The sequence below is a fragment of the Ursus arctos genome, unplaced genomic scaffold (assembly GCF_023065955.2).
Source record: "Ursus arctos isolate Adak ecotype North America unplaced genomic scaffold, UrsArc2.0 scaffold_14, whole genome shotgun sequence".
Taxonomy (NCBI): Eukaryota; Metazoa; Chordata; class Mammalia; order Carnivora; family Ursidae; genus Ursus; species Ursus arctos.
In genome coordinates, this window is record NW_026622808.1 from 69,828,503 (window position 1) to 69,849,418 (window position 20,916).

At 49.4% G+C, this 20,916-nt stretch overlaps 1 protein-coding gene and 1 pseudogene across 1 annotated transcript in view; one reads left to right on the forward strand and one right to left on the reverse strand.

Annotated features, from left to right (window-relative positions):
• Nucleotides 1–20,637, forward strand: part of RUVBL1 (RuvB like AAA ATPase 1) — a 40,257-nt gene extending 19,620 nt beyond the window's left edge. Inside the window, exons 5-11 of the mRNA XM_026501489.4 lie at nucleotides 822–911; nucleotides 1,718–1,867; nucleotides 3,604–3,667; nucleotides 5,095–5,293; nucleotides 14,401–14,503; nucleotides 18,960–19,051; nucleotides 20,251–20,637. Of these exons, the coding sequence (XP_026357274.1) occupies nucleotides 822–911; nucleotides 1,718–1,867; nucleotides 3,604–3,667; nucleotides 5,095–5,293; nucleotides 14,401–14,503; nucleotides 18,960–19,051; nucleotides 20,251–20,410 (858 nt within the window). The 3' untranslated portion in view covers nucleotides 20,411–20,637. The remainder of the gene's footprint in view (nucleotides 1–821; nucleotides 912–1,717; nucleotides 1,868–3,603; nucleotides 3,668–5,094; nucleotides 5,294–14,400; nucleotides 14,504–18,959; nucleotides 19,052–20,250) is intronic.
• LOC113256586 (U6 snRNA-associated Sm-like protein LSm3) lies at nucleotides 11,361–14,317 on the reverse strand (annotated as a pseudogene).
• Nucleotides 20,638–20,916: the final 279 nt, after the last annotated feature.

The window sequence follows — 20,916 nt, forward strand, 5'->3', positions numbered from 1 at the left end:
AAAATATAAAGTTTGAGAAAAACAGCTCTCCTTGAAGTTTAACAGAGAGAAACAGGTTTAAATCCTGATTCCTGACAAAAGATGCTGTCCTAGAGTATTGAACGTTAAGGGTAGCATGAATTTGGACGATCAGGAGAGAAGCAGTGGTCAAAAATGTGCTCCTCTTCTTTCCTGGAGATACAAGCAGGCAGGCTCCAGGGAGCAGGCACAGATTTGAATCAAAACGCTTGGTTTGTGTTTCCCTCTGGATATTTACACCTGGGTGCTGTTGTACAGATGAGGAAACTGAGGGTCAGAGAGCCTTGTCCAAAATCATAGGACCACCAAGTGCCAGCCACGAAGAGCAAGCAGGTTCCAGTGGGTGTTTCACATACAGGAAGTTCTACCCCCACCCGAGGCGAGGAGGAGAAGAATTGAAGCAGGGAGAGCAATCTCAAAAGGGGGTCTTAGGGCCTGTGGTCCCACGGACAGCGTGGACCTCACCTAAAAGCAGTGAGAGCCATATTTGCCAGTTTGCGACCTCAGGAGTAAGAGGAAGGAGGGTAATAGGTCTCCCCTTGCGTTCCCCTTGGGTGTGCTCACTCTCGAGCTGTCTCTAGGACACACGTTCCCAAAGCCAGTTGTCTCATACATCCATGCACACAGACACATCCGCAGACGCGCATACATACCCCCACCCCCACACAGATATGCTTTCTCCATACAGTCATTATCTACCTCGAGTCTCTTGTGGAAAGGTACCTTACAACATGTCGGAAATAGATACAATATGTATTACAGTTCCCTGAGTCAAATGTTTTTGGGTTTGTTTTTTTTTTAAGCTGGACCCCAGCATTTTTGAAAGTTTGCAGAAAGAGCGAGTAGAGGCTGGAGATGTGATCTACATTGAAGCCAACAGCGGGGCCGTGAAGGTAACTTTATGCCTGGTTCGCACAAGCAGGCCTAGGTGACAAGAGGTGGGGGTGCTGGGGGGTGCTTTCTTCAGGGGTTATGGGATGCAGGGAGGGGCTGGCGTCTGGTGGGGTGCTGGGGGAAGGTCAGCAGTTGCCCCTTTATGTTGAATAAAGTTTGCTTTCCCTTTATCTTCATTCTTTAACCTTCTCGTGATTAAAACAGACAGTCTGTTCGGAAAATACTAAAGCCTGTTTAGAGGGGGAGTACCGGGTGAGAAAGCAGAACAACTGTAGTCATTTTCAAATTGAAGTGTGCAGTGCGTTTAATCTTCCTTTTATCTCTTTGGTATTTTCTACCCAAGATATATGCATGTGGAAAGGAATGCTGCATTAGTTGGCATTCTTTTTATATCTGATTTTCAGTGTCCTGTACAGTGTTCCTCACTGTTTAATGGATGAGCATAATACTTCATATCATACGATAAATCACCCACCTACAAAAGAGTCTGAACGGCTCCCTCCGTCTCCAGTTAATCTACTGGATTTGCCCTTTATCAGGAATTGCATACAGTTAAAAGAAAGAGAGGGGGGGAAAAGATTCTTGGAGAAAGTATCAGGTGTTTTTCAACTGGGTTTTTGGAGCCCAGTGATGAGCAGATAGCTTCCTTCTCTTGGCAGCGGGGGTGTGGGCGTATTTGGAGTTTGTCAAGTAGGCTGTCAGGCTCGCAGTTGGGAACTGAGGCTTTTATCTCACTTAGCACTGTGCCATTTGGGGACTTGGCAGCGAACACTCACCGGGCACTCAGGTTTCTTTCTTTCTGCAGAGGCAGGGCAGGTGTGATACCTACGCCACAGAATTCGACCTTGAAGCTGAAGAGTATGTCCCCTTGCCAAAGGGGGATGTGCACAAGAAGAAAGAAATCATCCAGGACGTGACCTTGCACGACTTGGATGTGGCCAACGCACGGCCGCAGGTACGGCCTCAATGTGGACGTGACCTGGCACACGAGCCCTTTTGTGTGTGCACGGAAGCTCTGGGAATGAATTGTCAGTCTTGCTGCCGTTTCTTAGGGCAGACGATCCTTTTCTATCTGTAATGTTCAGCAATTAACATCGACATGAGTTACGAGGGACTCCTTTGTTCCAATTCAAATGCTCTAGTCACAGATGATTTCATGTGTATTGTTTCTTATCCCAGCCAAGCCTCTGGCCCTGAGCTAGCCAGCTTCTTCTGTGGCTTCCCTCCAGCAAGCGGGCTCACGCCTGGGATTCTCTGGGTGTTAATGGTGGAGGGCAGGAGTGTTCTTGGAGCCCTTTGCAGGATTTCCGAAAGCCTGACAAAGCTGTGTCTTTCCCCCTGCTTAGTAGCCTCTTCAGTGTCTTAGCTTGGAGCAGGGTTGTGTCTGTCCTCCTGCTGACAAGGTGTGTACTTAGGCCTTGACTAGTAAAATGGGGGAGGTACAGTATGACTGTACGATGTCTCTGCGAAATGTGTGAGTTTGAAATGCCAACTCTCCCCTGCTGGCAGTCTTTCAGTTTGATTTCCTCTTCATCTGATGATAGTCCACCTCTTCCCTAGCAGGGACTAGGCTTTCTGACCTGAGCTTTGATCCCTGGGTGCTTTGCCCCTTACAGCCTTGGCCAAGAGATTGCTGAAGAATTGTTTTGGACCAAGAGGTTCCTCAGTGTGTGGAACAGCTGTCCCCAAACCAGCCTCCCAGGAGCCTTCACCTTGGTTAGAGTGTTTGGCCGAGAGTTGGAAGTCAGGGGTTTTGTCACTCCGACACTAATGAGCTCCTCCCATTAGTCACTTAGTGTCCCTGGGTTTTCTGTGATTTAGTGTGCTCTGGTTTTGAGTTTCCTCCTCTGTGAAGAGGGTATAATAGTTCCTATCCTGCAGGGTCAGATGTTGTGGGTTCTCGGGAAACATTCGCTATGTTTTTTGCTGAACATTTAGTGAGCACCTCCGCCTCTGTCCCAGGGCCTGGCAGAAGGGATCACGAGCTGCTAGGCAGATGACGGAACAGCGCCTCTTCTTGCAGACCGCACTGGGAGGGGCTGGCGGGAGGGCGAGCCTGTTAGCAGCCGACCTTCCTGCAGGGTCGATTCCCCCGGTCAAGCAGCTCCAGGGCAGGACTTGCTGAATGTGACTGTGTAGTCGAGTCTAGAGAGAGGAGACGTGGGTACACAGGTAAGTACGTCCTTGCACTTCCCTCAACAGTCCATCAGTCCGCAAAGGAACCAGAGCATTCGGCAGAGGGTAGGCATCAGATGGCCCGTGAGGGCGTTTGACCTGAATGTTGGTAAATGGAGCTTCCTGGAAAAGAGACTGTGCTTCCTGGCAGGTGGACTAGAATATGCAAAAGCATTGACTCGTACAAGAGCCTAGGTGCTGAGAGAAGGGTGTGGTCCTTTGTGGCTAGTCAGGGAATGTGGGATGGGAAAAGGATTATGGCTGGAAAAGGAGATTGGGGCAGGCCCCACAGAGCTGGTACTTCCCATGAAGAAATTGTGCTCCTTCTTGCAGGCCAAGGGGAACCTCTTAAAAATTCCTCTGTGTTTAGAAGCTCCTCACACTTTCCAGTGAGGGTGTCTGGGGTCTCCGCACCTAGGACCCTGTGTCCAGTTGACAATGGGAAGCAATGTGATGGTGGTGGTGGTGTTGAGACTTTTGCAGCGGCACTGACTCCGTGAGTCTTCTGTTTTGCAGGGGGGACAAGACATCCTCTCTATGATGGGCCAGTTAATGAAGCCGAAGAAGACAGAAATCACAGGTAAGAGAAATAGCAAGACCTGCGAGCAAGAACCAGAACCGTAGGGCCCTGGATTCTGATGTGTACTGTGTGAGGCTTTTTGAGTGAATCCTCGGACCTCAGGAAATGCCTTGGGACAGGTTCTTTCTTCTCATGATTCAGAGCCTGACTTCACCCGAGCAGTCCGTGGCTACTTTAGACAGCTGTGAAGAAGGCTAACGTGGGCCGCCTGGCCCGGAGTGCCGGCGCAGCCTCTCGGACGCTTTCACTGGCCTCGCGCTCATCCTTGAGGATGGAAGCCGTCACACTGTCTGGTCCCTTCGAGGTCCCAGAGTGGACGGTATCACTCCAGCTGTGCAGGATAGCTCCCGCCAGAGCACTCCCGAGCACAGCCAGCTCCACAGCCTCGGTCTGGGTTTTGTGTCCTGCAGCCGCAAGGCAGCTCCCAGCCCGCCTGGCTCAGCTTCCTGCGCACTTCCCAGAGATGGCAGGAGTGTTGTTGCTTCCTCGTGGACCTATAGTTTATCTTGCTTCTCTTCCCAACTGGTACATCCCTCTTTCTTCCAAGCACCACCTATAGCTCTGTCACTTTAAAATGCTAAACATTAAGGCCTCTGTGATCTGTTTTGTGTTAGCCAGTGGAACGATCTGAGACCTTTCTATCAGAGTCACCAAGAGCATTTTCTGTGTTGTCGTGGTTTTGACCACGACCTCCTCTTTGGACCACCCCTGCCTCCTAGCTTTGGTGGAAGGTGCAGCATCCGACCTTCGTGTTCTGTGTTTGTGAGCAGCTCCCTCCTCATCATAGCACGGGAGCCGGTTTGGAGAATGAGGACTGTGACCTCAGGTGGGCTCTTGTAGCTCTTGAGAGACCTGTCCCTCTAGAGCTCTTAGGTTGGACCTTTCCTCTGAACATGCACTCCTCACAGGTTTCTTCCAGAGAGGACTCTGCAAGCACCCTACTCCTTCATCTAGGCACTTGATTGAAATTTAATTAACTGAAGCTTTTTCACACAGGACCAAAAGAAAGGGTCATTTGCTGAGTGCAGAACAGGAAAATTTGCATATGAAAACTAATTTCATGCAGGGCTTCCCAACTTCTGTGTCTCTGGTATGTAGCAGGGCACAGGTGTGAGTAATAAGGCAAAGTGGAGAGTGTGACTCGGGGGTGTATGCCCCTGTGAAGACATGCAAAACTGTCAATGCCATTTACAGACTTAACAGAACATGTCGGCAGGGGAAGCTGCCAGTTCTGTGACTTCTCCGTGGTCCTCCTTCCTGTTTTCAGATCATGACACTGAAGTGGGGACGTAACCTGCCTGGGGTCATATAGTTAGCAGTAAAAGTGGGCCCCACACTTGGCTTTGGATCAAATTGGGATGGGGGAAGAGGAGAAGAGGTGACCTCTTCCCCACCTGACTTGCCTGTCCCTTCTTACTGTCTCCTAGACAAACTCCGAGGGGAGATTAACAAGGTGGTGAATAAGTACATTGATCAGGGCATTGCTGAGCTGGTTCCAGGCGTGCTCTTCGTTGATGAGGTCCACATGCTGGACATCGAGTGCTTCACCTACCTGCACCGGGCCCTGGAATCTTCTATCGCCCCCATCGTCATCTTTGCATCCAACCGAGGCAACTGTGTCATCAGGTAGGGTGGCTCCCTGCTGGCCATGATGCTTTTCCACATTCCATCTGGGTTCATGTTTTCCTCTGGGATCACTTTCAACCCATAATGTCGTGAGTCAGGATGGAGATGAAGGGAGATCATGTTCATTTTGAGAGAAACCTGCCAAAGGCTAGTCTTCACAGGTAGTTCATGCATCAGCCTCATTCCATCATGGCTACCCAAGGCAACAGCCACCCTGTTACTAAATATGAGGGGCTCCCACATGGTCTCTGGGGTTGTAGTGTGTTGTGATTTGGTCATTCCGTTGGAGTGGGCAAAGGTAAGGTCAGACAGGCTGGCCTTGGGTGATCTTACATATGTTAAGTTCTATCCTCATACTAGCTGTGGGCGGTAAGTATTCTTAGCTTTGTGTTTTAGATGAAGAAACAAAATGGCAGAGTAACTCCTGGTGGCAAAGATAAAGATAGGATGAGGACCAGGATCTCATAATGATAATGAAACCAATAACAAAACCAGTATTTTCTCTCTATCCCAGATCTTCTTGGAGCCACACGGTGCCTGCCCCGGCCCCCACCCCTACCCCTTAGGTCTGCCTTTGGGAAGGGTAGAAGTGGAGGCCTGGAAGGCATATAACCCGCATGCTGCTCACCCTGTCAGGATGGGCCCAGGGCTGGGTCAGGGCACTTTCTTGAGGTTCTTTTTCTTCTGAGTACTCTGCAAATGAGCAGATGAGCCCCAGAGAACACACTGTCTTTCCAGCTCTCAAGGGCCCTGTACTTGGTAGTTTTCTTGTTCTTTGGTTTTCTGTGCTCCTGTTTGAACGTCGGGGCCTGGTCCCAGCAGTGCTGGAGCACGAAGCAGGGTGGCGAGGAGCCCTTTTCAAGCCTGCTGAGGAGTAGTGTGGGAGAACAGAGCTCTGGAGCCTGCATGCTCCTGGCAGCAGGGGTGGTAGGAATCTGGAAAGAGACCCTAAGGCCCATGAGTTATCTCAGCACAGAGCTGGAGCCAGACCAAGTTAGGAACCCAAATTGCTGATTCACCTGGACTTGCCTCTGAATGATGGAAGGTCATATCCAGGAGTTAATTGGCTCTTGACGGAGTTTTGTCTCCATTGAGATTGTTCCGAAGCTGTGCTGCTGGCTCTGGGCAGTTCCCCTCTCAGGTGATCGCTCTGGCTCAGAATTAGGATTTGCTTACGTGATTCAAGTTCATGTGGCAGCAGCTTATAGTCACTCCTTGAATCTTTGTATTGGTGTCTTGAGAAGATCATCGTCACAGGTGTTTTCTGCATTCTTGGGGAGAAGGCAGCTTGTTCCAGGGCCAGGCCAGCCATTGGTGAGAGGAGCTGGCTACCTGGGCAGTCTCTGGAAACCCGGTATGTGGCCTGGTGCCTGGTGAGCCTGGCATCCCTGCTGCACAGACGCTGTAGCTTTGCTTGGATTTTTGCTTGCTTTGGTCAGGCTTGGTTTCAGTCTGAAAGTTGGTGAAAGGCTCAGCCTGGACTGATGGTGCCCCCTTCTGGGGAGCTCTGCTAACAGGTTCCTCTCCCTCAGAGCAGGTAACCCAGCCCAGGGGATGCCCGTGGAGCCTGGCAGCTTCTGATAGGAGCAGACTCTTAGGACTCAGAGTACCTTCTCTCAGACCCGTCCCACCCAGGAAAAGGTACACAGGAAGATGGTTCTGAACTCAGAACATGTCCAGTGGGGGTGGAGCTCTGTTCAGCCTAAAACCTGGGAAACGTGGCCCCAGCTCCCCCAGACAGATTTCATCAAGGGCTGCTAGAGGTTGTGGCCGCCCACTGCTGCCAGACTGCAGTCACCCAAGTGGGAGGAAGATGGTCGGAGTGTGACGCTTTCTGCAGCTCTGCTGAAGCAACCAGAATTGGGTTGTATGCTCCAGATGAGGTTTTGGTGCGAAGCGCTAGTAGCTAGTAGGGATTTTGCTGTAGTAATGAGAATAATGTGAAATTAGCAACAATAAAAATAATAGCCAACATGTATTGAGGAGTTCCTTCTGTGCACCTTCTGTGCACACTGCTGGTCACATCTCAGCTTATTGGGGAAGGGATTGGCGTTCTCACTGTTCAGATGAGGATACCGAGCCTCTACCATGATGGGGGACTTGGCCAAGGTCATATAGCTCAGAAGTAAGTCTGGGATTCGAATCTAGGGTGGTGGACTTCAGAGCCCATGCTCCCAACAAGATTTGGTTTAGATGTGAAGTGATGAAATTTCTGGAATATTGGCTCAGTATTGGCAGCATCTGACTTGCTTCCCAATAGACTTTACTCCCGGAGAGAGCTGTTGGGCTGCTTTGCCCTTCAGACCCATATCTGACCTCCAGAGCTCAAAAGGAAAGGGAAGAGGAGGGAGGGAGCTCCCTGTAACTGAGGGCTTCCTCTGTGCCAGAAACTGTCCACAGTACTCTACATAGGTCACCCCATGTAATCTCAAGCACCCTGATGATTCTGTGGGCAATTGACCTTCTTTCCACTCACATGGGAGGTGACGTGAGTGGGCCACAGGCCTGAGGGTCGGCTGGCTCTAAAGTTCCTGCCACCCCTGTTCTCCTGCACTGTCTCTGGTCAGTGTGGGGGGCAGAGAGGGGTTGACCTGGTGCAGGTCGCTGCCACCACTGTCGGGGTGGCTGTGAAAGTGCAAACTGCCCCCTCTTCCTCTAGGTCATGTCTCCCATGTCTCCTTGTGCACAGGGGAGGGGGAGCCATTCCTGCAGGAGCATCTTGAGGCCTCAGGCTCCTCCTGGGAAGAGAGAACACCCCTGAGCGCCAGGGAAGGTGTGGCTGCACTGGCTCTGCCCTCCCTTGCCACCCTAAGAAGTCCCTTCTGGGCTGGGACCCTCAGCCATTAAAGGAGAGCTTGGCCTTGATCCCAGCTCCTCAGACTTGAGAGGTCTTCTTCTCCTGCGGGGAATAGCTCCCTGGGGTTAAGGAGTCTTTGTAGGAGTTTCTCTCCACAAGTCACTGTTGCACCAAAGTGCAAGCCTTAAGAAGCAGTGGTCTCCCTTCAGTGTATTTCTGTGGCAGAAGATGGCACATTTTAAGAAAACAGCTTTATGGAGATAGAATTCACATACAGTATAATTCACCCGTCTGAAGTGTTCAGTTCAATGGTTTTTAGTGTAGTCACAAAGTTGTGCATCCATCACCACTATCCATTTTAGAATATTTTTGTCACCCCAGAAAGAAATGCTATGCCCGTCAACAGTTATCCTGCTGCCACGCCTCACCCCCCAACTCTTCCCCACCCCCCCCCACCCCCGCCAGCCCCTGGCAGCCATTCATCTGCTTTCTCTATGCATTTGCCTTCTCTGGACCGTTCATATAAACGGCACCATGCAACCTGTGGTCTTTTGTGCCTGGTTTCTTTCACGGAGCATAATGTTTTCAAGGTTCCATCCATGTTGTAACCCGTGTCAGTGTTTCTTGGTTTTTAAGGCTGAATAGTATTCCAAAATGTGGAATATTTAATAGTACATTGACCTTTTCATTAGTTGATGGACTTTGGGTAACTGGGTTGTTTTTACTCCATGGCTGTTATGAATAATGTTGCCCTGAGCATCTATGTACAACTTTTTATGTAGACTTTGTTTTTTTTTTCTCTTGGGGACATACCTATCAGTGGAATTATTGGGTCAGATGGGGAACTCTTTTTAACTTCTCAAGAAACTTCCAGACTGCTTCCCGCAGGGGCTCAACCATTCTCACCAGCAGTGTCTGAGGGTCCAGTTTCTCCACATCCTAGACGACACTTACTACCGTCTTTTATAGTTTAGCCTTCCAAGAGTTGTGAAATGGTGATTCACTGTAGTTTTAATTTGCTTTTGGCTATTGATTTTGAATATCTTTTCGTGTGTTTCTCAGCCATTTGTCAATCTTCTTGGGAGAATTATCTGTTACTATCATTTGCCCATTATTTTTTTATTCGGGTTGTCTTTTTATTAGTGAGTTCTGAGAATTCTTTATGTATTCTGGATACTAGACCTGTACCAGATGTATGATTTGCAGATATTTCCTCCCGTCTTGTGGGTGGTTTTTTTCAGTTTCTTGATAGTGTCTTCAAGTTTTGATGCAGTTCAGTTTTTCTGTTATTTCTTCGGTTGCTTGTGTTTTTTGGTCTCATATCTGAAAAACCATGTAAGGTCACAAGGATTTACACCTGTGATCTCTTTTAAGAGTTTTACAGTTTTAGCTCTTACATTTAGGGTTATGATCATTTGTGCTTAATTTTGTGTATAGTATAAGGAAGAGGTGTGTCTGTCTTCACTCCTTTGCATGGAGATGTGTGGCTGTCCCAGGACCATTTGTTCTTCATTGAATTGTCTTGGCAGCCTCATCAGAAAAGCAAATGGTTTTCTTCTTAGCACTCTGTCTGTGTCCACAGAGCCAGGGTGCAGTGGACTTATGGGAGTTACCCTTCACATTATCCAGAGATGTGTTCTCCACGGCTCCTTCTGTCATCGGACAAGCTTTGTGGTATCTGTGTCCCTGCAGCCACAAGGTTATATAAAGAAGTAGTCAGGCAGTGATTCTCATCTGGGGACATTTTGACTTGTCACGACTTTCAGTGCTACTGGCATCTGGTGGGTAGAGGCCAGAAACGCTGCTGAAATCGTACAACGCACAGGAGAAGCCCCTACAAAAGTTATTTGGTCCACAGTGTCAGAAGTGTCAGCAGAGGAGCCCTGAGTTGTAGTAGGATGGAAACATTCACAAATGAGTCAACCCTTTCCACTTGTAAGTGTAGCTATAGGATACATTTCTAGAAGTGCCCTGATCTTGTTCCCATAGATAGACCATATCGCATTCCAAGGAGAATTAGGCCTCTGGCGTCACAGCCCAAAACTATATCTGGAAGAGGCACGGCATTTAACACAGTTTGAACAATTGTCAAATGGCCTAATCGTGAAATCAGTATTGGGCTGACACCAAAGCCAGAAAGTAGTCTCTGGGTACAAGAATAAATCTGCAATTTTAGCCAAAATGTAATTATTACAGTTTATTAATAGCAATTTTATAGTCTAATAAGACAGTTATGGCAGCCTTGTCAAACAGTGATTGCTCTGCACTGAGAGCTCCTTCTGGGCTACCAGCCATGCAGGAGCACTGGTAAATAGGGTCTTCCATTCCCTCGCCCACTTAGCAAGCCTTTTGAGGGACTCTTGCAGAATAGAATCCCAGAAACCACTTTTTACTAATATGTTTTCTTTTTTTTTTAAATGATTTTATTTATTTATTAGAGAGAGCATGTGATGGGGGAGGGTCAGAGGAAGAAGCAGACTCCCTGCTGGGCAGGGAGGCCAAAGGGGGACTTGATCCCGTGATTCCAGGATCATGACCTGAGCTGAAGGCAGTCACTGAACCAACTGAGCCACCCAGGTGCCCGTTAATATTTTTTCTAAAAGAAACTTTGTACCTAAGATTCATAACTTGGACAAATGTTTTGGCCTTAATTCCTAAAAAATGCTTGGTAGTCTTTAAGCGATCTTTTTGTTTAAATTTTTAGTTTTGTGGATTCAAAACTACAAGAATTTTTTCTCTTTCCTTTTTTGCATAAAAAAGGAAACATCAAATTAAATTTAAGGAAAAAAAATCAGAAATTATATGAAAAAAACAATGGAGCAGATCAACTCCTGAAAAAGAGTTCTGCATCTTGGTGAACAACTTTATCGGAAAGGTTGGAAAAAAATAAAGATGCCCTTTAGCTTAAGAATTTGTAGGTTAGGGGCGCCTGGGGGGCTCAGTTGGTTGAGCGTCTGCCTTCGGCTCAGGTCATGATCCCAGGGTCCTGAGATCGAGCCCTGCATTGGGCTCCCTGCTCAGCAGGGAGTCTGCTCCCTCTCCTTCTGCTGCTCCCCCTGCTTGTGCTCTCTCGCGCTCTCTCAAATAAATAAATAAAATATTAAAAAAAAGAATTTGTAGCTTATCTGCAAATCAACTCATTTCAGGAGTGGAAGAATCCTTGGTTCTTAATATCAAAATTTACGCAGTTTTCTCTTTTGAGTGTCTTCTGTATTTAAGGAGGCAATCATGCAAACTCTCTTGTGTTCCGTACACGATAAATTTTTTGTTTCACCCGACTCTCAGTGGAGGGCAATTGGTACAACACCATCTCCCCGGACAAAGAGCATCATCACAGTATGCTGTTTTGTTGATGTACATATCTCTTCGCACGTGTCCTCATTAATTTCTATAGTAGTCACAGCCCCTCCCACATCTCCTGATACCATATTTAAATGTTGAGCATATAATCTGTCTCGAAGCTCTCTGTCGTTTCTCATCTTCACATAAGTTCACTCATCGTCTTCATGTAAGTTCCCTCATCCAGGCTGACCTTGTGGAGACCCAGGGGCTCCTCTGTGGTGCTGGCGGTTTGCTGCTAGTCCACTCGTCTGCCTCGGCTCAAGCCCCCCTGAGAAATTTTGAAGTTTAATTAGAGAGTACTTCACTTTTCCTCTCACCTTTTCTTCTTCTTTATTTTTTTAAGAATTTTTTTTTTTTTAGATTTTATTTATTTGTTTTGAGAGAAAGAGAGCACAAGCTGGGGAGAGAGGCAGAGGGAGAGGGAGAAGGAGGCTCCCCGCTGAGCAGGGAGCCCAGTGTGGGGCTCAGTCTCAGGACCCCGGGATCATGATCTGAGCCAGAGGCAGACACTTAACTGACTGAGCCACCCAGGCGCCCCTAACCTTTTCTTCTTCAGACTTTTTTTTTTTTAAGATTTTATTTATTTATTCGACAGAGATAGAGACAGCCAGCGAGAGAGGGAACACAAGCAAGGGGAGTGGGAGAGGAAGAAGCAGGCTCACAGCGGAGGAGCCTGATGTGGGGCTCGATCCCATAACACAGGGATCAGGTCCTGAGCCGAAGGAAGACGCTTAACCGCTGGGCCACCCAGGCGCCCCTTCTTCAGACTTTTTATCTTTGTTATTACGTCTGAATCAAAGATGATTTACCACAAGTGTTGCAGAGTTTGGGATATTTTAACATGACAAAGTTGAGATCTTTTAAAGAATTCCCAAGAGAAATCCAAAGTAGAACTTGAAAAAAACCAAACTTATCACCTAAACAGAATTACATATCTAAAAATGAATTGTAGTTTTCAAAGGTTATTTTGTTGAATGTGAAGATCGTAAGCATTCCAAATACTGAGAATTGAATCATGGTAGAATTTAATCTTTATAAGTCTTCCTTGTTATTTTAGAAATATTTTTTCATGGAAAAGATTCGTTTTCTCTCAAGTTATCTTTATATTTGTTACCAGTCTATTTCCCTATTTATTTTAAAAGCTCTTGATTGTTTTTCATGTTAGATTTAACAATTACTCATTAAATGTAGCATTTTATTCTTTCTTTGAATTGTTTTTGTTTTGGGAAAATTTCTGTAACAGAATTTGCAGTTTTAGTTATTTTTAAGCATGCAGTTCAGTGGCGTTAATCGCATTCACAGAGTTGTACACCCATTCCCAGCACCTGTCTTAAAAACTCCCATCTCCAAACAGAAACTGTGTGCCCATTAAGCAGTGAGTCCTATCTTCCCCTGCCCCGAGCCTTTGGTAACCTCCACTGTACTCTGTGTCTATGAATTTTCCTTCTGTAGATATTCCCTGCCAGTGGAACCCTACACTCTCTCTCCTTTTATGACCGGCTGCTGTCACTTAGCATCCTGTTGTAGCGTGCGTCGGAGCATTTTATGCTTGCAGTAATAAGGATGCGTTTATACTTCAGCTGGCTGGATAGAATTTCAACAGCTAGATTTCTTTACTGAAGTTGTATTCTTGAATGCTCACTTATATTGGAAACTGAATATTTTGGTAATATTAACAACTAAATCCAGATGACCTGCCTTGTTCTCTGTTCTACTGATGAGTTATGACCATAGACTCTGCAGTCTGGCATAAGATTAGGAGTGCCGGAGTCCGTGCTGACATCGACCTGACGCTGCTATGACTGTCGGAGGCTGGGCAGGAACGCACAGCACGTTGGGCTTTCAGACACAGTGGCTGGAGCCGACCTTGTGTGCTACCAGCTCTGCTCGGCACGCATCCTTTTGGGCAGCTGGTGTCTCATGGCCTCCTGTGTTGGCAGGGCTCCTCTGCTGGGCCGCTCTTCCTGTGGTTTGGCTAAGGATTCGAGAGAAAAATAAGCACAAAGGACATGATTAGACAGTTCCCAAAAAGAAAGAAAATAATTAATGGATATGAGGGAAACATTCAAATGATTCATTAGTAATTAAGGAAATGTAAATTCAAACAAAGTGTCAACCTTTCTTTTTCTAAACCATTAAAGCAGCAAAACATTTAAGAATTAGAATATCCTGTGGTGGCTGCAGTGTACTGAGATCAGATCACTCACGTAGCTGTGGAAATCAGTTCACTCGTTCATGCAAACATATTCAGGCTTGTAGCAGGTATTCTGAGAGTTGCTGAGGAAATATTCATGGCTGTATGTATGAAATTGTTTAATCATTAATAATAGCAACAATTGGAAACTACCTAAATGCCCAACGGTTTGGGTTAAGGAAAATACTTGATGGGTCATTTATTTTTTTAAAGATTTTATTGATTTATTTGAGAGAGTGAGAGAGAGTGCGTGCATGCACGGGCAGCGGGGAGGGGCAGGGCAGAGGGTGAAGCAGACTTCCCACTGAGCAGGGCGCCCGTTGTGGGCATGCGGGGCTCCATCCCAGGACCCTGGGATCACGACCTGAACTGAAGGCAGACGCTTAACCGACTGAGCCCCCCACGTGCCCCCTCAATCAGGGTCGTTCAGACTGAAGCAACATGGACAAAAGTAAAAAAAAGTCTACACACTTAGTGTGATTTATAAAGACATCTGTATGAAAATTTGGTCAGTATCTATATGAGTATTTTTAATAGGATTTTAGGTGACCTTTTTTTCCTTCTTTCCCAAATTTCCTGTTGTATTGATATTGGCTTAAATAATGAAGTTGTTTTTGATGCCACCTGAACATTAATTGGTTCACTCTGTGGTCATGAGTGGACTCAGAATATGAATTGCCTGCTTTGTCATTGTGGGTAGCTCAGCCGTGTTGCCAGTATCCCGTTTCTGGTCTCAGAGAGGCCTGGGTGATGTGATGATTTGGGGCCTTGCAGGGGTACTGAGGACATCACATCTCCTCACGGCATCCCTCTTGACCTTCTGGACCGTGTGATGATCATTCGGACCATGCTGTACACCCCACAGGAGATGAAACAGGTGAGCCTCCCTTCCCCCGCCCTTCCCTCTCCTCCCCTCATCTACTCCCAGCACTCCCTGATGCTGTGTGGAAAGGCATCCACAGAGTAGACCTGGCTCCCACCACCATCCTGGCGCTTAGTTGCTGGCCTTGGGCAAGTCACAGTACTCCAGAGCTTCAGTCCTCCCGTCAGAAAAATGGGTGGGCTGATAAGACGTTGCCTGAGATGTTCCCAAACTGTAGCTGTCTGTGGGTCCTGGCTGTTGTCTCTTCTACTATACCCGTACTGATAAAGGAAAGGGATAGTGAAAAAATCAACTTGATGACAGCCGTTAGGGAGGCCACCAGCTATAGGACAGAGATGATAAGATATGATTTAGTGATCACTCTTAGTGTCTGGGCCCTGTCCGAGGCCTCTTCTGCTGAGTAGGCAAAGCCAAGTGCTCCGTCCCACCAGAACCCACAGCAGGCTGGCTGCGACTAGGCACAGAACCTGGAGGGGGCAAGAGCCTATCTGCTGCAACGAGCGTGACTAGTGGTAGGTTTCCTGGGGGCTTGGAGGCCATAGAGATGATGGTGAAGCAGGGTCACACAGCTTAGAGGGACACCTGGAAGTGGTCCTAAAACCAACCTGTAAGAGGCTGAAGGAGGTGTACCTGACACAGGGCGTATGCTCAGAATTCTGTGCGAGCTTGAACCTGCATTAGGCCTGAGCGGGGGAGATGACACAGGTGTCTGCGGTCGCGCCTTACCCCAAGGGCACCGTCCCAGCTCTCCCCACAGGGTTTGTGTCTTGCTCGATCTGGAGTTGGAGCGCCACATGCCCAGGTACTTTACACTAAGAATTTCTAGTCCCCGTCCTGGTATTGCCAGGTAGTCCTTGATCACCCTCTTTTTGTGGATGGCTCAGTTGCTGAGTGGCAAGTCCTGGGTGCAGAGCCCAGGCCACGTGCTCAGTGGCGGGTTGCACCCTAGGTTGGTGTCCCACTGGGGCAGCACTGCCATGCTCTTGCCCTGCCCTGCCCACCCTTGTGCCAGAGGGTCTCGCTGCCGGCATAGTCTCTCACCGCGGGGTCTGTGTGGCCACAGACCAGGTGGACTGGGCCGCCCTGATGTCTCAGCGGGTCCTGCCTGGACCCTCTCCTCTCACAGAAAGGAGACATCCTGCCCTCTTTGTTGGATGTCATCCTGGGCCTGTGGACACACTTAGGCAACATGATTCCATTTGATCCCCAGTACCTGTGAGGTGGGAGAGCTGTTATCACTGTCATTCTTAAAGATGAGGACGCAGAGACCCAGGCCCACTTGCCTACCCAAGTTCATAAAGCTTGTCAGTGACCAGTAAGTGACAGGACTGACAAACTGGAGTCCCAGCTGCCTGGTCCAGAAGCCCATGTTCTTCATCACTGGGCCACCAGCTCCCACCTGCTAGAAATAGCTCAATTGGGAGTGGATTCCCTGTGGCAGTTTGTCAGCAGGACCCTTCCTTTTGGAAACGTGACGGCCTCTCTGGGGCACTCCCTGGTGCCCTCCTACCCCAAGCCCAGCCCCACTGACGTTTGCTATTGACCAGCACCTGCCAGTCGTCATTGTGAGGTAGGGAGCTGGAGACTGCCGGAGCGGTAACAGTGCAGGGTGGCCACGGGCACACAGTTTGGGACACAGTGTCCATGGCCGGGACCCTGTCACCAGATCATGGTCTCTGGCTCCTGGATGATTGCTAGGTTGAAGTCAAGGCATTCACTGAACAGAAGGGAGGCAGAAGCAAAGGAAAAGTTCGTTGCCTTCCCATCCTTATTGTCCTGCCAGGAGAGGCAGCCCCAGCCACTCGAGGTGCTTCGTGGCCGAGTGCACCTCTGTGATCCTCGGCCTTCTTCGTCCTCTGGAAGGTCCGCTGTCTCTTTTCCAAGTTGTTGTGAGGACTAAGTGACAGTAACCGAGGGAGGGGACTGGGCTGGCCATCCTTTGTTCTAGCGCAGTTACTGTTACCGCTACTAATGGCTTACAGGTGTTCACTGTCACCCGCTGGGAGCCTTACAGCAGCTCCCAGTAACCAGGCATTGAGGCTCCCGAACAACAAGGGTCCTGTGGTTACAGAGATAAGCTATGGAGCTGGGACCCCACTCAGAGCCAGTTCACCTTTGTTGCCTCCTTTCGATCCTGGAGCACAGGGTCTGAGCTCTCTTGGAATGTTCTGCACTGTGCCTCTGGCTGAGGGCCTCTTTTTTTTTTTTTTTTTTTTTTTAAGATTTTATTTATTTGAGAGAGAGCGAGCAGTGGGGAGGGGCAGAGGGAGAGAGAGAGGGAGAAGCAGACTCCCTCCTGAGCAGGAACCCAGTGCGGGGTTCGATCCCAGGACCCAGAGATCACGACCTGAGCCAAAGGCAGACGCTCAACCAACTGAGCCACCCAGGCGCCCCAGGAGGCCCTCTTCTCAGGCTTTCTCTTGGGTGAGCAGAGGTCAGGCCAGCTGCCAGGACACGCATTGCTTTGTTCTGGTGGGTTCAGGGGATAACCTCAGCATTTTTACTGGAGCCTAGGGTAGGTTTTTAAAAAAACAAAGTAAATGTAACTTGTGTAGTCTGCCATCAGTGCCGACACCCTCATAAACTATCCCTGCAGGTTATTAAATGATTAAAGATCTAATTTATGAACTGTCCGTTTCCGAGCAGTCTGAAACAGGAGCTCTTGGGATTGCTCTGACCTGCTCGCGCTCGCTCGCGCTCTCTCTCTCTCTCTCTCTCTCGAGAGAGAGCAGAGCAGCCCTGACATTCTTGAAGCCCGACTTTGAAGGCTGTGCCATTTGCCGAAGGCCCAGTGCTCTGGGCTGAAGCTCCCTCCTTGACCAGGCTCCTGGATTCAGTATTTGCATCTCCCTAGAGTTTCCGAAGGCCCCCAGAGGACATTTTTCTTGGCAGGACCTGGAGGTTTCCTTAATCCCCAGCTGTCAGGGAAAAGCCCTTTTCTGTTAGAGCGCAAACCTGTCTGGCTCTGGCTGTTGCGGTCAGAGGGACTCCTGTGGTTGGAGCCAGGAGCAGGGATCTCTGTTCCTGCTCCTTTTTGCGCCATCCTTAATGCCTGTCCAGTGACTCCCCTCTTCTCGGCAGCATTCAGCTTTAGCCCCTAGACGGTGGAACTCCTCATGCGCAAGCTGAGTCTTTCGACAGAGGTCGGACCCTGGCAGCCCGCTAGCTGAACGACAAATTCTGTGTAGCCAGTACTGTGATTGCAAATGACTCAAACAAGTTGCCAACATTTAGAAATTGGGACATTTCATATAAAAGTCTAAGTTTTGAGTCTCTCTGGACCAAATGAAACTTCCCTGTGAGCACCTACCCTCTGTCCTGGCAGCACCGGTGGCCTGCGGCAGACGGGCCATCTGCCCTGGCTCGTGCGGCCTCGTCTACCTTGGCCCCGGACCTGGTCCGGTTCTGTGAGACCTGGCTTTCCTCCAGAGCGGGACTTTTTCCGTTCATAACAGCTGGCATGTGAGGTGCCCTTACCAGAGTTCCCAGATGCTGAGCTGCCTGCCCCAGCAGGTCTCTGCCTCAGAGCCACAGGGCTGGTGGGAAGAGTCCAGCTTCTAAACCTGTGGTCCCTCTCTTCCCCTTGCAAGGCTTTAGCTGGGGGCTCAGTCTTTCCCATTTCCTATGCCTCTACCTCGGGTGTTTTTATGGCTTTAATTTAAACAAGGGCTTCTTGATATCTTGTTTACGAAGCTGCCAAAGTGAAAAATTCCTGTATTATATGAGGCTCGAAGTCCTCGAGTTATCTCGGCTCCCCAACACACAACATCATTATCCCGGCTGCCCCTTATCACTCAGTGCTGGTGCGCCTGCAGGATCCTGGGGCCACGTGTGTTACAGCGGCCCCGCCGCCAGCCTGCCTCCCCTCCAACTTCACCAGGATCTTCACACCGCGACAAGCGTCAGCCTCTTCGTGATAGATTAGATATCTCTCAGTGATGTTATGAGGGCTGGTAAATCTTAAAAAGTAACTTTTTTGATTTATTTAACCATCGTATTTATCAAGCAAATAAAAAATGTCTCTTCTTGCCTGAGTGCTTATAGGTGGTGGTGCCCATGCTGGGGAGGAAGGTTAGAGCCCTTGAGGGAGCCCTGGCAGGTTTCGGAGGGGCCTGTGTTCTCCAGATCTAGGGACTGCGTTAGGGAGGCTGGGGAGGCAGGAACCGAGCCACCTTGGCGCACGCCTTCAGGGGTACCAGCTGCCTTCTAGTCACCGTGAGCCCTGGCTGTAAGCTGTTCACACAGAATGTGCTGTGGCTGGCACCCCGAGGTGTGCCGGGCCAGCAGTCCGGGGCGGATGCCAGCTCTCTGCCCCTCCAGCTCAGGTTTGGGCCTCTTTGGCACTGATGATATGGGACAAGACTTATGGGACGAGGTCGTTTTTAAAGCGTTTGATAAAGGGGACACTTAAGGTCGGTCACTGTTGATCATGGTCTTTCTCCTCCAAAAGATCATTAAAATCCGAGCCCAGACAGAAGGAATCAACATCAGTGAGGAGGCGCTGAACCACCTGGGGGAGATCGGTACCAAGACGACTCTGAGGTGAGCGCGTCTGCCTGGGGCTGCTCCCCAGCTGCGGGTGCCTGCCCAAGGGCCCTGTGGGGCCACTGGAGGGCCCGTTCTGGGACATAAAGTGGTCCCTCTCACAGGGCACAGGATCATGTCTGCCCTCACTGCTATGATGGGTCTTGTTCTGGGCACTGTGATTTAGAATGCAGACTATTTGGGTATGGTGCTCATAGGGCTAGAGTAACAGGTTAGGTCCCCTTGTCCTGTGGCAGATATTCCCCTGTGTGGAGAGCTTCCCAGCCTCCTTGGTGGAGGCGAGGGACAATCCACAGAGGTCAGGGTTCAAGGCAAACGGCTCGGCTCACTGGCCGGGCCCTGCTTGGCCCCTCCCCCGGCGCTCTTCTCCAGGCTGCAGGGAGGGGGTGCAGGTGAGGAGGCAGGACGAGTGCGGACACAGGTTGCTCTCCGGACTGGTTCACTAGTGGTCTGAAGCCAGCTGCTTGCAGGATGTCCCTCTCCTTGGGAAATCATGACCTCACAGCCCCTAACCAGTGCCTGTTTCCATTTCCCTTTGAGTCTGTTCCTTGCTCCAGGGTTGAGGCAGAATTGCAAGCTGTTTTATTTGGGTGGAGCGGTGCTCTAAAAAAAGTCCCGTGCCTTTGTATGGGGAGCGTGCTTTCCTTTGTCTGCCGTGTGCAGTGTCCCAGTCCGGGCCTTAGCCTTCCTGGCCTGCACCTGGGTACACCACAGTTTGTGGTCCACCCCCCCTCTTTTTTAAAAGATTTTTATTTTATTTACTTTTCTAAGTAGGCTCCACTTCCAGTGTAGAGCCCAACGTAGGGCTTGAACTCATGACCCTGAAATCAAGACCTGAGCTGAGATCACGAATGGGATGCTTAACCAAGTGAGCCACCCAGGCGCCCTAGAAAGATTTTGTTTTTAAGTAATTTCTACCCCCCGCCATATGGGGCTCGAACTCACAGTCCCGAGATCAAGAGTTGCACGCTTTACCGACTGAGCCAGCCAGGCGCCCCTGTGGCCTCTTCTAAGTAGCAGTGCAGTTACAGCAGTTACAGAGAACTTTTAGACTGACAGAGATCTGGGGGCTAGGATGTGTCGTGCTGGTGACTTGCCCTCATCTGAGGGGGTCACGACGGCAGGTCCTGCTGGTGTGGTGAGGGCGCTTCCACCCGTGGCCCGTCTCACGTCTGCTCTGGCCCCTATCACTCTAGGTACTCGGTGCAGCTGCTGACCCCGGCCAACTTGCTGGCTAAGATCAATGGGAAGGACAGTATCGAGAAAGAGCACGTCGAGGAGATCAGTGAGCTCTTCTACGATGCCAAGTCCTCGGCCAAAATCCTGGCCGACCAGCAGGATAAGTACATGAAATGAGACGGCCGAGGTGTTCTGCCAGAGACTGCGGCGCGCCTGGCTGGGTGTCGCCTGCGAGCGGGAGGCTCGCTCTGCGCTTGGGCTCTGTCCCGCTTCGGCCATGGTGGGCAGCACCAGTTCCGTGTGGAAAGTGTTTCTTTTTAAATCATCCTTACTTTTCCTGCGGTTGCTTTGAAGGAACCTTCTTGCCTCACCCGGCACGGTTTCTAATAAATCCTTGTAGGGTATTTTGATGACCTCTCTCAATTTTTTTAAAATAAACTTTGTATTTTAGAATAGTTGGAGATTTCCGGAATTGTCGTGAAGATGGCACAGGGAGTTCCCCTACGCCCCACGCCACTTTCCTCCCTGTTAACGTCCTACGGTGCTGGTATGGCACAGCGTCCCAGCTCACGAGCCGATATTAACATGTTACCGTACCCCACTCACCTTTCCTGGGTTACTGCACAGCCTCACTGTCCCAGGATCCCGCCCAGGACGCCACGTTACATTTAGCCATCATACCT